The sequence below is a fragment of the Drosophila sulfurigaster genome, chromosome 2R, assembly GCF_023558435.1.
Source record: "Drosophila sulfurigaster albostrigata strain 15112-1811.04 chromosome 2R, ASM2355843v2, whole genome shotgun sequence".
NCBI lineage: Eukaryota > Metazoa > Arthropoda > Insecta > Diptera > Drosophilidae > Drosophila > Drosophila sulfurigaster.
This window is the reverse complement of record NC_084882.1, coordinates 22,381,611-22,400,691: the sequence shown is the minus strand read 5'-3', so window position 1 is coordinate 22,400,691 and position 19,081 is coordinate 22,381,611. Positions and strand designations below refer to the sequence as shown.

Genomic DNA, 19,081 nt, shown 5'->3' with positions numbered 1-19,081 from the left:
TTTATTATAACACATAAGTACTACTGCTTGCAATCCAAACACCATAAGATTCCCTGCGTTCAACGATGAGTAAGCATTTTTTCTAAAGGAGATGCGGACATTGTAATAATTTTATTAACGTTTTATTTTCGTTTACTGCCTGATACCCGCATTTATGAACAATATCCGGACAGTAACTAGGTGAAGCAATCATCTCTTAGATCAAAATAAGTACACACATTATCATATGTACCTTATACAGTAGCAAGGTAGTAGTTGGATTTTAGTAAACAAAAATATGTCCCAATGAGGCTGCTTTGTTTACGAGTAATTAAAATTTATGTGCTTTATAAACCATAGGTGTCTGTTTTCACACCTTAATTTATAATGGTGTAAAGCTACACTCTAAGAAAGATCATGCCTGAGAGCTGTATTTGAATGGACAGTAACATATTCGACTGAAAAATAAAGCCAACAATTTTAAAAATTTCAGTCGACTATATTTTCATAGTCTAGACATGAATAGTATCAATACTATGAATGAAAAGTAAAGAAAACATTAAGTCAACTTCAAGAAGAAGTACATTGTGTTTTCTAAGATCGGGGTTTATAACTTTGAACACTTAATTTGAATTGATTGTGTGCTTGTACATAATCTGTACACGCTCTTTTTTGGTAATTAAATATACAAAAATATCGACCAGTGCTTGCTCTAACTCATTTAATTAAAATTTGTTAATGACGAATGATAATAATTGAGTGAAAGATTCTAAGAATGTGTATGGGAGTCAAGGGTAAGTACTGAGAAACTTAGATAGAATTGGCTTTAAACTATATGCAAATGTTTGTATGCTTATATCTAAGTAAGAGTACCTAACACTGCCGAGAGTATGCATGTGTATTTACATAGGCGACATACTCATATCACGCATTGTGTGTTTAATGAATTGAAAAATGAGACTGAGAGTAACGCGACGTATCACTTATGACTCGATAAATCAAGCAGATGTCATCCCCAGACTTTTTTTTATCTTTATTGGGTACTGATAAATGTTGGCACCTAGGGCGTCCTCCCTCGCTTGTAACTTCTACAAACTTTAACAAATTTTATAATTTTCATATAGTACGCGCCAGGCCATTTCAGTAGCATTTTGACGCAGCTTTGGTAATGACAGTGAATCGGCTCCGAAAATAGTAATTAGATACCATAACGAAATGTACCAGCGAGATATTGAGTCAAAGCATGCCGACTCTACGGATAAATCCGCGAGTGCTGGCCATGAGTATGAGGAAATACTTAAGCTAATAGGTACGGTAATAACAAAACTATTCACATAAAGTTATGAAGTCCTGTTAAAAATATAAATTTTTGCCAAAGGATTTGGTCGTGTACAATGGATTGTACTATTTGCATCCGGATTTTTGCTAATGATGGTCATAAACGAGACCATGGGTATGTCGTACATTACGATTGTATCTCAGTGTGATTTCCAAACAAGCTCTATGGATAAGGCTATCATGAGTGCAGCTAGTTTCATCGGTAAGGCAGCTAAATTTCGATTTAAAAAGTTGAAGTGTTATTTAATGTGTGATAATGATATATCATATTAATTTCTTTGCTACAGGAATATTTTGTTCTTCATATTTTTGGGGTTATCTTAGTGATTCTATTGGACGACGACCTGTGTTAATATACACTACATTTTCTGGCAACATCATTTCGCTTATCTCAATATTTGTTCCCAACTACTGGATTTATGTCGTATTTCGCTTCTTTGTTGGCTTCTTGTAAGTAAACCATTTTTATCAGCTTTAATATTCAACAAAACTTTTATTATGTGGGGTCCATGGTTTATCTGGAGTTTAAAATATGTTTACAGTATTGCTGGTGCGTCATCAACAACATATGCCTATCTGGGGGAATTCTTCACGTCTCGTCATCGTCCTTTAGTTATCAACTATGCTAGTTTATTTGTTGGTATTTCAACGGTTTATGTTCCTGGTAAGCAATACTCTGTTGCACCTTGTTAATTACTAATTTGTTATTATTACTACTCACAGTTGTTGCATGGCTGGTAATGACAATGGATTGGCGTTTAGAAATCACGGATAATTTTGCATTTCGCCCTTGGCGCCTGTTGACTGTATTTTATTTGATGCCCGGTGTTTTGGGTACTCTTTTGCTTTTGAAACTACCTGAAAGCCCCAAAATTCTAATATCTATGGGTAAAACCGAAGAGGCTTTTGCCGCCATCAATTGGATTGCTCTCAAAAACTCAGGCAAGGAGTTACGGGAGCTCAAAGTAGAAAAACTGAAGATAGACGTAATTCCTGAAAGAGAAAATGGAATTTGTGTGTCCAATTCAGCGTAAGTCTCAAACGCTAATCTCAACGCTTTGTCAATCAACGATTTTTTTTATCTATTTAGATCAATCGTGTTGAAGAAAATGTGGCAAGATACTGCTCCGTTGCTGAAGAAACCGCATTTATTAAACTTCAGCATCAGTTGCACAGTCATGTGTGGCCTGTTCTTCAGGTAAGTCAGATAAATATTTCAACTTTAACTTCACTAATAATTCTTCAATTGACAGCTCATCTGGCATGGGTTTATGGTATCCAGAAATATTAAATCGCTTGGGATCGACCATAGTTGAAGATATTACCACCGTCTGTCAGGTAATCGATGCCTCTATTGACCAATCGCACCTCAACCTAACAAGTAAGATAAACTAATAATTTAAGTGTGAACAAGTAGTTATAAAGTTTTCAATAGATTCACAGATTTGCAACGATCAAATTAGTATCAAAAGCTACATAGACACAATTACTTATGGCTCGGCTCTCATCGCTGGCTACATTGTGATGGGCTTTGTCATCAATCGTATCGGTCGAAAGGCCTCCATTACAGGGGGACTATCTATTGCAGCTGGTTGTGCTGTAGCTTTGATCTGGATCACAGATGAGATCGCCATCGTAGTCTGTTTCTGCTTGTACCTTGTACTGCCTGGACTTTGCATATCGGTGTTGAGTGGAGCTGTCGTCGATCTGGTTCCCACCCACCTAAGGGGTAAAGCTGTCTGCATCTGCTTGATGCTGGGTAGAACGGGCAGCGTTTTTGGAAGTAATATCATTGGAGTTCTATTAGAATCCTATTGTACCATTACTTTTGGAGTATTTTCTGGTTTTGTTTTGGGTAAGAAAGTCGTTATACATTAATACTCAATTTCTTCTAAAACTTAATTTTTTTGCAGTTTGCGCTTTGTTGACTTTGACGTTGCCTATTTAAACATTCTACAAATATTTCCAATCAAGACTTACTGTAGTATTTAAATTACAACCAATGCATATTCAACAGCATTATCATCAAGTGCTAAACAATTTATAATTTTCGCTAAGATTGAAAAAATGTGAAAACCTTTCAGTACCCAATTTATTGTTTTTCATTCACTGCACTTTTCTGTACATTATTTATATACTATGTAATATATACATATTTTAATGGAGGCGGAAAGAGAAGAGCGTAAATAAAAGCTGTTATTGTTAAATTAATTATACATTTTTCATTCATATAAACCGATGTGAAAATGTGTCCGCCCAACTGTGAGATACTCAATGTGGCAAAAACCTTCGTAGGCGGAGCTATTTATTTTTCAATTCAATAAAAAAAACTTATTACTTACTAAAAACAAATAGTGATATGATGACCTTTGTACTCTAGTAAAATTTGTGGAAAAGTTACTCAACCGGAAAATTTAATCACTAATTTAAATGCTACTTTAAAACGACCATTTATATTTATTGGCAACATATTTGTTGTTTATTTGTTAGTGATTATTCGAATGGATTTCAGTGAGAACAATTTAAATTTTTTTAAGCGTCACAAACAATGAACTTCTGTTTGACATATCTCTTCGTCAAGCCCTCTTAACTAGAGTAGTACTCGTTAATATCAAAAAAGCGTTAACATGCTCAGCTCAGAACGAGTTTTTGCTTACTCAGTCAGCACTTGATTCATTAAAGTAGCTCAAACCTGTGTCTCGAATCTTGAATGAGAATTAAACGCTTATAATGTGGTGTCAGTTGGTCTTGACAATCAGTTGTATATGTTCTCTCCAAGATGCAACACCTCAATACTGATGACAATTTTGGTAGAGATGCATTAGAATATGATGAGATATTGGAAAAGATTGGTAAATACTGTAGTTAATGAGTTATCAATGAATTCTATATTATGTTGATTGATTGCAGGCTACGGCAAGACACAATGGATACTCCTGATTGTGAGTGGTCTGCTCACAATCACCTCAGTTGCTGCCCAACAGTCCATGGGGATCGTGGTGCTGGCCTCCGACTGTGAATTTCAACCGTCGCAGGCCGAGAAGGGGGTTATGATGGCGGCATGTGTGGCGGGTAAGTTGCCAACTACAGTAATTTGCATATATTTTACGTTGTTCATGAAAATACATCTCGATCTCATTGTTATAGGCATCTTTCTATCGACTTATATATGGGGATACGTCAGCGATGCTATAGGTCGTCGTACAGTTCTACTCTATGGAATCTTTGTATGCATTGGCCTTCAGTTCATTCTCATGTTTGTTACAAGCGTTTGGCTCTTCAACATTATCAACTTGATCGCCGGTATCAGGTTAGTAGCTTATTTTTTCTTTGCTAAATAGTCGCGTTCTCTTGAATTAAAACAATTAAAATGTAGTAAAACAAAACAGTCTAGTTGTTCAATTCTGTTGTCGTTGTAAGACTGAAGTGTTAAACTAATCTAAACAACCGACTAACCAGAAACCGAAAGTATCTGTAGATAATATATTAAATAGTTTAAACTCAAGACAACGAGCAAGTGCGCATTTGAAATGTACTTGAAGTTTCTTTGGCGATCTCGTCTCGCGTATTTTGTGGTTGGTTTTGAATAAAAAAACAGTTTGGTGATTTAATACTATTGTCGTTGTAAAATTGAAGTTTTAAAATGTACCAGTAACCGAAAGCATCTGTAGATAATAAATAAAATGGTTTAAACACAAGACAACGAGCGCATTTAAAATGTTGTTGAATTTTCCGTTGGCAATCTCGTCTTGCATATTTTGTGGTTGAATTTGAATGGAAGCTTTTATTGTGCTTGTCGCGAATATGTTAATTACTAATTAATACAGCGGTTTGTTTACTTAGTTATTCATATTTTTAGCTGGGATTTTCAAATTATAAATATGACCAATAAACAACAGTTTAAATCGAACAATTAAATAAATTAAACTTTAACACTTTACTTTAATGTTTTTAATCTATTTAGTCTCGGAGGCGTCTCTGGTGGGCTTTACCCATATTTGAGTGAATTTAATATACCTCGTCATCGTGCTGTGACAATAAACTACTCAACTATGTTTGTTAGTTTAACTGCAATCTATGTTCCAGGTAAAACGCAAATTCCAAAGAAATGATATAAATATTAATATTCTATTCTATTCTCTCTTTCAGCTGTCTCATGGTTAATATTATCTTCGGATTGGTCAATCCATCTGCTTGGGGATTTCTATTTCCGTCCATGGCGTTTAATAATGCTGGCAAATCTCTTACCCGGCCTTATTGGAGGACTCATTCTTCTCATTTACCCAGAAAGTCCAAAACTATTGCTTGCATTAAACAAAGAAACGGAAGCAATGGAAGCTGTCGATTGGATCAGTAAATTTAACCGTGGCTGGCCAGTTACACGCATCTTAAATCGCAATGAGTTTAGCTTAAAACCGGAAGTCGAAATGGATGAAAATATTTTGGCCAATGCTAAAGGTTGTAACTTCCTTTTAAACATTGCTCGTGCCACACGCCCGCTATTCCAAAAGCCGCATGGCTGCAACTTTATTTTATGCATCGTGGCTGTATTCGGCATGTTTTTCAGGTGTGCATTGCAATTAAGCCTGTTTCTCTTCCACTGTATTCATAACCCCATTTATTTGCAGTTCAAATGGAATGCAGTTGTGGTTTCCTGAAATCGTAAATCGAACTTCCAGCGCTGGGTCAAATTCTTCAATGACAGTTTGTGAAATATTGGATAATTCGTACATGCAGCCGAAACCCAATGCAACAATGGTAGAGTTATATGTGAAATTGTTAAATTTTATCGATATAATTTATATCATTTATATTATAGATGTGCTCCGATACCATATCAACTAAGACCTATATTGATAACATGATAGTCGGAGCTGCGTTCTTAATTGGGTTCTCAATACAAGGAACTCTGCTTAATCCCTTGGGGCGCAAGAATGTTCTTATGGCCGGTCTAACTCTTTCGATCTTAAGTGGAATTCTATTGCACATATTGTCGAATACCACAGCTGTTCTTATTTTATTCTGTCTCTATATTCTTTTGCCTGGACTAACGATTTCCATAATGTTGGGAGCAATTGTAGACTTGGTTCCCACGCACTTAAGGTAAGTGAATTACTTTATATATATAGTGTATAAAGTTTTTTTTAATACAAATTGCACTATACGATTTTAGAGGAAAAGCTGTCAGTTTGTGCATGACCTTAGGACGCTTTGGAATTATTGCTGCAACTAATCTAATAGGAGTTATGCTGCAGCCATATTGCAATTCAACATTTGCACTCTTAACATTTATTCTAATAGGTAAGAACTCAATGCCAAAAAGTCTTTTCCATTCTAATGCATTGCTGTTTTCAGTTTGCATCGTGACTGTTTATCGGTTACCTATCAAGAATTCAACATAAATCATACCCAGAGGTATTTACAATACAGATAGTACATATATAAATAAAGTTGTTGGCAAGACTATATACATACATGTCCAACTCGTTTTTTGACCAAATTTGAGACCGCTGACCTTAATTGTTTGCTTGCTAGAATGCAGTGCGGAGGTGTTTGCAAAAAGCCGCGCCTTTGTATACCCTATACAAATAAGGCATGTATGGTATCTTTAGTGAAATGAAAACATTACTCTATAGTTGGCATCTGAATCATTTATATATTTGTCCAATATAATAAAGATTAGATTTATATTAAAGTTTAAGTATTAGTTAACTAGAGCCATGGTAAGATGCAAAAGGAACAACGAATATAAAGAAACTAAGGTCGTATATGCTGATTCGTTTGAAGATGGTTGAAAACTAAAGAATTGAATTTTATCCTACAATAGTATAAGACAGCAGCATTAAATTCATTAATTATTAATAGATTATTAATATATAGAATTCATTTAAAATAGTGAATTTCGGCAAAAAGGATTCCATTGTTTACTCTTCCTCCTCTTCCTCGTCATAACTTTCACCGGCAGTGTTATCTACCTCGACGGATAAATCGCCATTGTTAGAGGTAAGTTCAATAACTGGTTCCTGTTGTTCCTCAACTGGAGTTTCTGGCTGCTCAACGAGGGGCTCCTCGACGTCTCTGCCCTCCTTCTGAATAGACTGCAGTTCCTGGGCAGCGATTTCGGCCTCTTGACGTGCGATCTCAGCCAATTCAGCTGCTTGACGTGCAATCTCCCCCTCCTGCTCTTCTTCAGCCTGCTTCTCAATCTCCGCCAGGCGGCTCAGTTCCTGCTCCCGCTGACGTTGTTCTTCCTCCAGACGAGTTTCCTCGGCCAGACGTTCCTCCTCAGCCTTCAGTGCAGCTTCCGCAGCCTTGGCTTCCTCAGCCAGACGAGCTTCTTCGGCAACGCGAGCTTCTTCAGCTAGGCGTTCCTCCTCAGCCTTAGCAGCGGCAGCAGCTTCTTCAGCAGCCTTGACTGCGGCCTCTTCTGCTGCCTTCGCTTCAGCGGCCAATCGAGCCTCTTCAGCAAGACGAGCTTCCTCAGCCAGACGTTCCTGCTCAGCCTTAAGAGCAGCAGCTTCTTCAGCCGCCTTGGCATCAGCTGCCGCCTTGGCTTCGGCTTCAGCCGCTGCCTTGGCTTCAGCCTCAGCTGCTGCCTTCGCAGCAGCGGCAGCTTGAGCTTCAGCAGCCACACGTGCCTCTTCGGCAAGACGAGCCTCCTTGGCTAATCTTTCCTCTTCGGCAGCACGAGCTGCAGCGGCTTGAGCCTGTTTGTTGGCTTCTTCGCGTCTTTTAGCTTCCTCGAGCAGAGCCCTTTAGTAAAGTAAATGAGAGCTATAACTACATGGCAAATAAAATAATTTATCAAATCGCATACTTCTCCTCACGACGTTTGGCTTCATCAGCTCTTTGAGCACGCTTCTTCTCAACGTCAACTTCGTCCAAGGCTTCCTCGTTCACGGTCAACAGACGTTCTTGGCGCAGACGCTGCTTTTCCTTGGCCTCCACATCGATCTCATCCTCAAGTGGTCTGGGAGCAGAAAACTTCCTTGATGGGCGGTTGGGGTCCAAATCGGGATCTAAAATATCAAATCTAGTTAAAAATGATACCATGCTACTCTTGAATGTACACTTAAGAATTTATGTACATATGAAGATATGTAAATGAACAGCAATACATCAACATTTGCTATTGTAGAAAAATAAAAGTGTTATATATATTCTATGTAGTATAAGTTATATGCGTATCGATATTCGAGTATATGAATATTATTTACATTCAATTCGAATGAACACTTACGCATTCTAGTGTACTTACCACATTATCATTGAGGTTGAGGTATTGGCCTACATTGCATCAGGAACGGAGACTTGCAGATAAAGAAGGCTCCCATAATAGAGTATTTGTTTGTTATTAATGGAAGTTAGTATGATAAGCTATTGTTAGTCGCAATCAAAGGACGAATTATTAATGCTGTAAAATTAGTTGGCAAATGAAAAAGGCCATTTACACATATATTATATACAACATCGATATGCGTTTTAGATTATTGTCTGAATTTCGATTATACGTATTCTCTCTTTAAGTTGATATTACAAAAATAAGAGATAAAATGCAAAAAATAAAAGAGACTCAGATGATATTCAAGCGATATAAAATGTTGCTTATGCATAGGGTTAAAACAGTTGAGGAAATACTTGAAACTTGATTATCGTCTAATAGTGAATCATAAAATGTTAATGTTTAATTGTTGTTTGCATACATTTGTAGTCAGCAAACTTGTACCTTGAGATGAGATTATGTAAATTATTTTATTTCGATGGCATCTACACATTTCAGACTATAATATAACTATCTGGCAATGCTTCGAACACATTACCTTATTTCGAGGGTAGATTAAAAAGATTATCATTATATTATAATTTGTTATTATTTGTTATATTATTATATCAACCATATCAACATTTTGAATCAAAACTACTTTGATATAATCAAATCTGTTCATAATTTATATTGATTTGATTCCGAGGGTGGATAAAAAACTTTCTGATATCAAAATTTTGTATATAAAATACATTTATTTAATAGTTTTTTTTTTTCATAGGTTTTATAACAAAGTGGGTGAATTAAAAAGTTTATCAAAAGTTTATATCAAACAAATAAAAATTTACCATTTATATTAAATTGATATAAATAAGTTTTATTTATAGTTTTTATTGCCAAGGAAAACCATTTCGATAGACCTCATGTTGAGCTCTGATGAATAATATACATCGAAGTATAAATATACATTTCGCCATAAAATTAATACCCTGAGAAGAAATGTACAAAATAAATCAATCATGTTGGCGGGGGAAAAAAAAGGAAAATTCGCATTTGCGTCATTTGTCGTTTAAAATTAGTTTTGGCAGTAGTTAAATGAATCTAGTATTACATTTGCAAATTGAATCTGAAAATATAGGTCAAGGTCATTAATACACTCACGAGATGTTTCAATGATTTATTGCACCTATTGAAGGCCACCAGACTAATACCCATTAAAATTTTCACATATATCGACAATCATTCCCATGCCTGAAACTATATGTATATGATGACTGTATATGAATTCAACGGACTGATTCTCAATGCCCTTCTCCCCCTTAATTAAACACTTTGTATTTGAATTAGTTGCACATTTTCTCTTCTGTGCTTATATATGTACATACATTGAAATAATTTCATTATACATGGCATTGTTTATAATTACTTGAATAAATTACATAATTGTAATATTAAAAAAAATATTCTGTAAATGCCCAAGAATATTTCATTAATTGTAAATAAAATATATAAAAATAAAGGGCTTTGTTATATGTAACTGTAATCGTAATATAGTATAACTAATACACAAATAGAGTGTTATGCACATTATAATTAGTATTCAATATGATTCAGATTTTCAGTTATCAGTTAGGTAAGAAATTGTTCTTGTTTGCAAATTAGTTTGTTTAGAAATGAAAGCGACTGAGTGTGATGATATCGTTTGTTTGTCATTTGGATATCGGCTTAATTGACTACCAGGCAAACACAAGTCTTGTTTTTATTAATTTATTTGAGAACGAATAAAAAAATGAAGTTTGTATGTCCATACAATAAAGTCAGGCATGTTATCATTTAGGCCTCAACTTCAACAGCTTCAACTGGAAAGAATCAATCAATCATAAAACGAATTAAGTTAGTCAAATACAAAGAACAAACTAATTCGGGGTGCTCAAACCAAATGCGTTAGTGACAAAGATTAAATTTCGTTTGCTCCTATATCTATTACATTAAATGTCAAAGTGTTTTTTTTATTTTTTCATTTTTAATTACTCATGAGTTTAATACAGACATTTTATTGAAATGATTAACTTATAGACATCTATTCTCTTATCAAGATGACATTATTAAATGGATCTCCGATCTATTGGAAACCTCTTTCTATGTTTTTGGTGTTGAGTTTGAGTTAAACGAGCATGAGTGGAATTTTTCTATCGCTATTTACAGCTGGCATTTACAAGCACGTCCATTTATCATTGATACTTACCTTCCTGATGAGGAACTTTCTTTTGGTTCTCATTCTTCCATGTGGGGTGTCTAAGGTACCAGGATAAAAGGTTAATATCGGTTCGAACTTTGTCCGAATCATACTTTGGGCTTCTAATATTATAAGCCTTATCACCACAAATCCTTACAGAGGCAAGATGACTTTTACCTTAGTTTGTTTAATATTTAAAAAATAGCATTTAATACCAATTTCAACAACAATGCAGGTTGCAACTTACAGTTAGCATATTATCAAATAATCATTTTTATTCGAACTACTTACCAACATATTTAACTGCTGGTCTTGGGTAATGGGAGATATTGTGAACTTCCTTGGCAACATGACGCACTGGATTTGTAACTCTGGCCACATAGGCATCTAGAGCCAACTGGGAAGTAGGCTCATAGGTGTAACTACAACGAAAAACAGTTTGCGGATTCGAGATTGAATTTTAATATGATAATCATAATGGTGTAAATTCCCCCAAAGCATCCTGACAACCTAGACTATTAAATAAATAAATAAATTAAACCCTACACGTATGTATAATATATGTATGTGCTTGGGGAATGCTTATTAAAATTAAATTATTTTAAAATACAATTTAAGCAAAAATTTCATTTGAATTCATACTATTTATACATACATATGTATCATATACTATGTTACACAATGAAAACCGCAGAACATTTTGTTCAACAAAAGAGGAGAATAGCAAGAATTCCAAGAACATAGCTGGAAAACTGTTTAAGCACGCTCTTGAGCTCTTGAGGTCAGTCAGAAATTTATGTTTCAAACATGAACTATGTTAAGAAGTTTTGTACTCTTCGAAATTTTGACCGAGTGAGTTTTAGTACGAAATATCTAATTCAATTTATTTTTTTGTATCTATATGCATTTAATTTTTATATTTATTTTATTGATTAATTTGAAAAGGTGGCTTAGGATTTTTTTATTAATAATGAAGTTTTTTAATCTTGTTTCTTGTCTTTTAAATTATTTGTTCTTTAAATCTTGACTAAAATATCCTAAAATATACCAACTTATCTCGCTGTTCCTTTTGGGTTTCTCCCTCAATATGACTTAATACAGATCTTCATAAACTTACCCAGTAACGGGAAATGGTGTACAGCTACGGGCACGGCGCACAACAGGAGTGTGCAGATCGCGAATCAGGGATTGAGCGCGATTGCGGATTCTACCTGTTTCCTCCGAAAAAGTCTATAATATTGTTGCAATTCAATTTAATGAGAGAATTCAATTATTGTTAATCGTTTCTGAGTGACATCTTTAGGATTTCACTTAAACACAAAAGTGGTCGATGGTCAACATCGATAACTTACGGTGAAGGGTTCGGTATTGAGGTAATTAGTTAATGCCCGTGCGCCATATCCAGGAGGAAGTCTCTTCAGATATGAAGGTGTTACACGCACCGGTGATGTGGTGATCCTCACCGGAGTCAACGGGGATGCTGAACGTGCATAGACGCGTGTAATTGTTGTTGGATTGTAATGATACGATGGTGTGTATGTCGTATACGAAGTTGGGACATAAGACGAGGTGTAGTAGGACGACGGCAAGTAGGTGGATGGACTATAATATGTCGATGGTGTTGAGTAGGAGTAGGAAGTCGTTCTCTCCGGAGATGAGACAACACGCGTTGTTGTGCGCACAACACGCACTGGCGATGGAGAGTGTATCACACGCGATACAACGCGGGTGGGGGAGGTGACAACCCGAACAGGCGATGAAATCACACGTGTTCCACTGACGTAGCGTCTTGTTGGGATTGAATAACTCGAGTAGATTGGGTAGCTCGTTTTGTATACCTATTGTGTATTCGGCAATCACAGCAAGTTAGTAGAATACGAGTACTCGCAATGCATTCAGAAAGGCGCACACCTTGTTAATGTGCAAGTTGAAGAAAGCTTATGAATTAATGAATGAATAACTTTGCGATGATTTCTGATAATTTTCCTAAATTAAAGTGTTTGTTTGTGTTTGTTTACCCGGCAAGTGCTCCATATTTTAATCTTTCTAATATTTCCAATTAAATAAATGGACATTGACTTTTGATTCTTGACTCTTTTAAACTAAGTTTCCAACTAATATTAATCAGCCAAGTTCTATTTTAGAACAATTTTTAAATGTATTATATAAGAGAGACCAAATGTACTAACCACTTAAGATTCCAGATGGCGATGGAGTGATTGAAGTATGAGCAGTGTGATAATAAAGTCGATAGGAAAAATTTCAAAACAGAAAAGAAAGATGACGAGCAATTGGTGAACAAATGAATGTGAATATACTTACACGAGTCACTTTCTGCACAGACGGATACTGAAATAGAATATTGTACCACAATGAATATCATTTTGTAAGGCATTTGATACTGGGGATTCCGTTTCATCATTGTTAAAGAAAAAACAATTATTGGCAGTATCGTTTCTAAGAGTATTTGCTCGACCCATATGAATATCGTATTTAGAGTTCTTTTAAACCAATTGCAAAAATAATACATGTATATACAAGACGAGTATGTGTACTTTAAGTGAACGGGATTCCATTTTATTGTATCACAAATATATTAAAATTATAATGATATGGAGAGTAATTACATAATTTTTGTATTGTTCATGATCTATTAAGTATAAACATCTATTTAACAATCAAAAGGATCATTAGTGATGTTAGTCAACTCGACTAATAATATACACAGTTCCGATGATGATAGAATAGAGCATACATACGTGCACATATGTACGTGTACATGATTAGATATTGTATATTCAAAGTTACAATCAACAATGTGAATAGTATTCAAGCGGAGTGATTAGTGGTGTGTTAGATAATTTGTTAGCTATCGCATTGTTGCAAGATCAAGATCACTACAAGATCATTTTTGTGGCTTAGACGTGGTATGAGAAGTGACGGTATTTGGTGCCACCGGGCAGGTTTCCAGAGGTGGTCGAGGAGTAGCTGTAACCACCGGGTCCAGCGCCAGTTGTGCTGGTTCTCTCGGTGCTATAATTGTAACCGCCTGGGCCGCTACGCGATGACTTCTCCACCGTGGAGGTATATGTAGAGCGTTCCGGCCTAGAGTAGGGGTTGCTTGAATCGTAGCTGCTCTTCTCAACGCTCGACTTTGAGGTGTACGAGTAGTCCGAGGAGGCGCGGCTGCGATGCGAGCCGGGCTGCGATGTGCACAGGTCTAAACGTGGAGTCTATAAATTCCGATTTATGCATTAGGTGAGAATTGTAATGGCAAATAGATAATGCAACTAGGTTAAAAAAAAATTAGACAAACCAACCAGCTTGCTGTTCCACATAAAACTGCTCAACTAAATCAAATGTCTAAAACTGATCCGCTGATTCGATGATGCATTCCTAGAATCTCTGCATCCCTATCGCTAATATTTGTTTTTGGTTTCATGTTCTAACATATTTAGGTAACTATGGTCTTTTCTATTTTCTTGAATTTCGGTATCAGCAGATCAACTTTGTGATGATAATGTGACAAGAAAAGTGAAATTCCAGTGCGTCAAATTTAATCAAGTCAAACCACGCCTTAGGCTTTATAAAAGGAAATTGAAACATGTTCGGATCTTTAAAAGTTTAATGCGTTTCAGAATATTTATGTTTTTATGGCTTCATCATTTACATATTAGAGCCAAGAAAGTTGTAATATACAGAAGAGATGGTGACATATGATAGAGATAGTATTAGATAAAAATTAGAGACGAATTGAATGTCTGATCTTGTACATTAATCGTTACGAGTAGTTGGTTAACATCAGAGCGGCTCTTGTGCATCGATGTAAGATGTATAGATGTATGTATACAGCTATATTGTAGTATGTGTAGAATGTATTCTAATTAGGTACTATATAGATCGATTCGTTCGATTCACTTTTAGTTCGATTTAGTTCGGGATTCGGCTTCTCATTTAAATGGTGTATATGTGGTTAGTAATAGTACTTTGTGACCATGGCACCGGATTTTTCATTGCGATAGGTCTCGCGTCGGACCGGCAGACTCTCGGAGACAGCACGGTGCATTCGCGGCAGCTGGCTGTCGAGGGAGTCGCGAGAGGTGCGGGCTGCAGTATTGCCACCGGCTTCCACGGTATCGATGTGCTGGCGCACTAAGCTAAGGATACGTGTGCGATTCTTGTCGCGTGTTGACACATATGGCTCAATGGGTTCATAGGCAATCTTATAGTTTGGCTTGATTGCTGCCCGATTGATTGGATCGAGTATCGATCGCTTGCGCTGCTCATTGTCCGTTCGACGCACTCCGAAGGCAGTCACCGGATCGGAGATGAGTGAGGGCCGTGGCACGAATGGAACTTTCTCCCAGTCAATTGGTGTTCTGTTTGTTCTCTGCAATGCCCAGAATGTCACATAATATGTGGATGGTTTAATTTTCAGAAGCCAAGTACACGATGTTAGAGAAGATGCAGTGCCATTGCTTGCAGTTGACTGGGTTATCATTACCATTATTGTCATCGGGATTAACGTATTTACAGGTGCACTCAGGTTGGATACTGATACTGATTGCAGTTAATAAGCCTGGAATTCAAATGCTTGACTCATATATACAGCAAACCCTATTTGTGTGGCTGAAGGACAAAAACGTGGGACGAGGACGAGTGAGTTCCTTTGTACAAAACACTTAGGTGAGCATGAGCATTAACATATATACACACAAATAGTTAGAGTGTAGTGTGGCTGGAATTAATTAATTGGTAATATGGATGGATTTATTCATTCAGTTGCAGTTTTAGTGACGAGATGAGTATTAACAGAATCATATAAGTGAATACGAATATATACAAAATGCTTGACATACATATTTACAACATGTGGTTTATTAGTTTTTAATAATCTAAACAATCTGATCTCTTAAAATTCTATTCTTCCCCTGCCTTCTTCTTCCCTTATGCCCTACTGTACAGTACGTCAGTTTTATGTACGTACGCATACGAGTATCTGTTCATTTATTATAGCCAATTTCTGAAGGCTATTTCGACGCCTTTCGATTTGCTCGCTTTTGCCGTGGTGGTTAATATATGAATGTGTTTTGGAAATCGAAAAGATATTTTTAGATCTGCCCGAAAGCGAAATGCGCGAGCATCTTATATTACATATACACTCGTATGTATGTATTATACATTCATATATACATAAAGTATCCATAGATCTTACACACATGCATATGTACATACACACGTGCGTGTACATTCACCAATACATACAAGCATGCATACATATATCTAGACAAATATGTTATATAGTATGTATATAAGGCCGCAAGAAAATAACAAATAGAAAACATTGGACAGCATTCGCTCGAAATTATTTAAACATTAATTTGCACATTTAAAAAAACTGAAATTCTCGAATCTTTCAACCTATTATGAATAACAAAAAATGTGTTTTATAATCGAGTTCAGATTTGAGCAGTCTGCAAAATGAGGTAAATTTTCGAAAAAGTATAAATATATTTATGAGTGTCGTTGGCAATCCAGCTCAAATTGTTTATAAAATAAATATACAACACAAATATTTTAATGCATAGACGTAGACATTTCTATACATTTTGTAAATTTGTATGTTTGTGTGTAGAAGGCTATATTTGGAATTTTGCGAGACTTTGCCAATACCGTCGGCTGAGTTTATGACAAGGCATAAAAATTGCACGAATTCATAATGATAAAAAAAAAACAAAAATTAGCCATAACCTTGAGATTTTCTGTGTGCAGCAGGCGAATCTCAGAATCAAGGCAGTATCTATTTGAAATTATGAGCAAATACTACTCACAAGTAGTCGTGAGTGCACTAACTGTTCTGTTTTCTAGTAGCATCTCATGATTACATATTTTTAGGCTCTCACACATACATAAGCACATACAATGTATAGACACTATGTATTTATGTACATATGTGTGATGTACGTATGTATGTAAGTGGGCCGGATGTTTGCCACGTCTCTCGACACTCGGAAAATTGGTGAAAAACAACTACAACATTAAACATTTAGCGCTCATAAAAGTATAATATATACATACTTGGTACATTATTTAAGCAAACATGTACATTAAAATGTGTTCATAAGAATATAAATAAACGCTATACGTATACACGATTTTTATATATTATTTATTTATGTCAAAATCAAAAAAAATAAATAACAATGCGATCTTAATCTCCAGTGCGTATACATCATAAGTACATCACACATACACTGAACATACATACTATAGACTAACTGTAATTTAATGCTGATACGATATTCATATGCGTGACATTCACATTTACATCCACATTCACTTACACTTATGAATGTGTGTGTGTGTTTGTGTACTCAAAACGTGTTTCAATTTTCTTCAAAACGGTTTGCACTTTCTTTTAGAATGATATTACGGAATACAGCAAGTGGGATTTAAGCAATTTATTTTTATCGAAAATTCAAAATGTACTTCAAATGTGAGCACATCGCATTTTATGGTTAAATTCGGTTTGAATGAAACTCCTTTTATAAAATCCATCAAATTAATCTGCTGCATTTGTCTTCACACATTTTGGAACTTGTTATATAAATTTTGCAAAAAATTCATTTTTTTAATTATTTTTTTCGATTTTTAACATTGCACAGATGAATTTCACAGTTTTTATAGAACGAGAACCACACTACTAGTATATATAATAGTATATGTACTATCCATAACTCAAGATAATTCTTGATGTATCTCGAATGCGAAAATATTTCAACTTACCGTCACGGCGTACGATGTAGTGACCGGTCTGGAGGTGTAGGTTCTACGGGTTGTAAATCCACTTTCGTAAACCATTTTGAATTTTAAATGATTATGTATATGCGATGAAAATAATTTGTAAAATTAATTAAAATCACTATTCGTTTTAATCGATTCGAATTTATCGTCTAGTCGAGTTCTTCACTTGACGCCCGTTCGAGTTGTTCTGATTCAGAAATGCATGGAACACTTTCTTATAATTTTTTGTACACACAAAAAATTTTTGAATAGCCTTCGCTCTTTCTCATTCTCTTTCTATGACTAGAAATACATTTATTTTTGGAATAACAAACATACAAATCTCTCCCCACACAAAAGAGCGCGCAATTTTTCTTTACACACGTCCATACGTCTATGTATGTACGTATTATTGTATGTATGTACATCAACACACATAAATATAATATTTTAATACATACATATATCAATACGTATTTACAGATCAGACATACGTGCTCAACATCTACGAGTACGTATTTTACAGTATTTAGCAAAATATCTTTTCGCATTTGACTCATCTTTTTTCTGCGCATTCAAATCCAACTTCGTATTGGGTTACTTCGATCCTTACCTATAATCTAACGCTGCTACTTTTCTGTATTAATATTCTGATAAATTAATTATTGTCAATTTATGTATGTGTATTGTCAACGAAGTCAACCTGGACCTATCCCACATAACATAGAGCTTTTCATTGAAGTTGCCTACAAACTTGTATTATTTGTATTGATGGTTTCAAACTAGATATCTACAGTACTAAAATAAAGTTTAGTCTATGGAAGAGGCAAAAGAGACTGATTTGAATAAAAATTATTAACATAATACAATGTCATTGAATTTACTATAATCCCACAAAAAGTGTTTCCGTATTGTTCAATTTTATTATAGTTTGTTGCTGCTGTCAACATTTTGAATATCATCGAATTTAAAAAAAAAAATTGGTATACACCGAAAAGCCGTCAAGTTAAATTAAAATATAACAACTTGAATTACATAGCTTTGTGTGCACGCTGAACGTGTCCACTTGAAATATAAATATATATGTTGGTATCCGTCGTATTTGTCATAAATGTATACATTTTCACATATAAATAAATACAAGGCGAAAAGCCAAATTTTTTACGGCATTAACCTTAATGAACGACTATGAATATAATAACAAGTTCACACAAAATTCACACCAACAGATTGTCATAAATTAATTGAAATTTCAATTTATTTACTACCCCTTGCGATCACCCACTTGTAGGAGAGAAGAAAAAATATGAAAAACATTGCATTGTTAAAAAAAAAATAATTTAAATGAGCGAATGGCGATAATAAAAATATACATTATCCTTAAACCAAGATTTAAATATAACATTTAAGTTGACTTTGTCCAAGGTATATAAGAATTTGATGGGGACAAACGTAAATTTAAATTGAAATTTCTGCACTGC

At 35.1% G+C, this 19,081-nt stretch overlaps 2 protein-coding genes across 6 annotated transcripts; one reads left to right on the top strand and one right to left on the bottom strand.

Moving 5' to 3' along the window:
• The first annotated feature begins 1,130 nt into the window (after window positions 1-1,130).
• Window positions 1,131-7,217, top strand: LOC133836741 (uncharacterized). Its single transcript, XM_062267331.1, has 17 exons — window positions 1,131-1,288; window positions 1,358-1,519; window positions 1,605-1,767; window positions 1,860-1,981; window positions 2,041-2,347; window positions 2,408-2,515; window positions 2,571-2,698; window positions 2,753-3,172; window positions 4,071-4,169; window positions 4,228-4,389; window positions 4,465-4,627; window positions 5,282-5,403; window positions 5,467-5,884; window positions 5,946-6,075; window positions 6,137-6,420; window positions 6,491-6,618; window positions 6,673-7,217. Exons 1-17 carry the CDS (start codon window positions 1,195-1,197, stop codon window positions 6,717-6,719), a joined length of 3,057 nt encoding a protein of 1,018 aa, XP_062123315.1. The 5' UTR covers window positions 1,131-1,194; the 3' UTR covers window positions 6,720-7,217.
• Window positions 6,954-17,824, bottom strand: LOC133835924 (protein anoxia up-regulated). 5 transcript variants are annotated; one of them, XM_062266113.1, is made up of 7 exons: window positions 17,604-17,822; window positions 13,140-13,166; window positions 12,170-12,655; window positions 11,935-12,047; window positions 11,109-11,239; window positions 8,135-8,336; window positions 6,954-8,070 (listed from the first exon to the last, which is right to left on the bottom strand). In XM_062266113.1, the coding sequence occupies exons 1-7, from the start codon at window positions 17,676-17,678 to the stop codon at window positions 7,242-7,244; spliced, it is 1,863 nt and encodes a 620-aa protein (XP_062122097.1). In that variant the 5' UTR covers window positions 17,679-17,822; the 3' UTR covers window positions 6,954-7,241. The 5 variants fall into 5 exon arrangements, with proteins under 5 accessions (XP_062122097.1, XP_062122099.1, XP_062122100.1 ...); XM_062266116.1 differs by lacking the exons at window positions 6,954-8,070; window positions 8,135-8,336 and adding exons at window positions 10,335-10,440; window positions 10,827-10,994 and having other exon boundaries at window positions 17,604-17,820; XM_062266115.1 differs by lacking the exon at window positions 12,170-12,655 and having other exon boundaries at window positions 17,604-17,823.
• Between the last annotated feature and the right edge of the window lie 1,257 nt (window positions 17,825-19,081).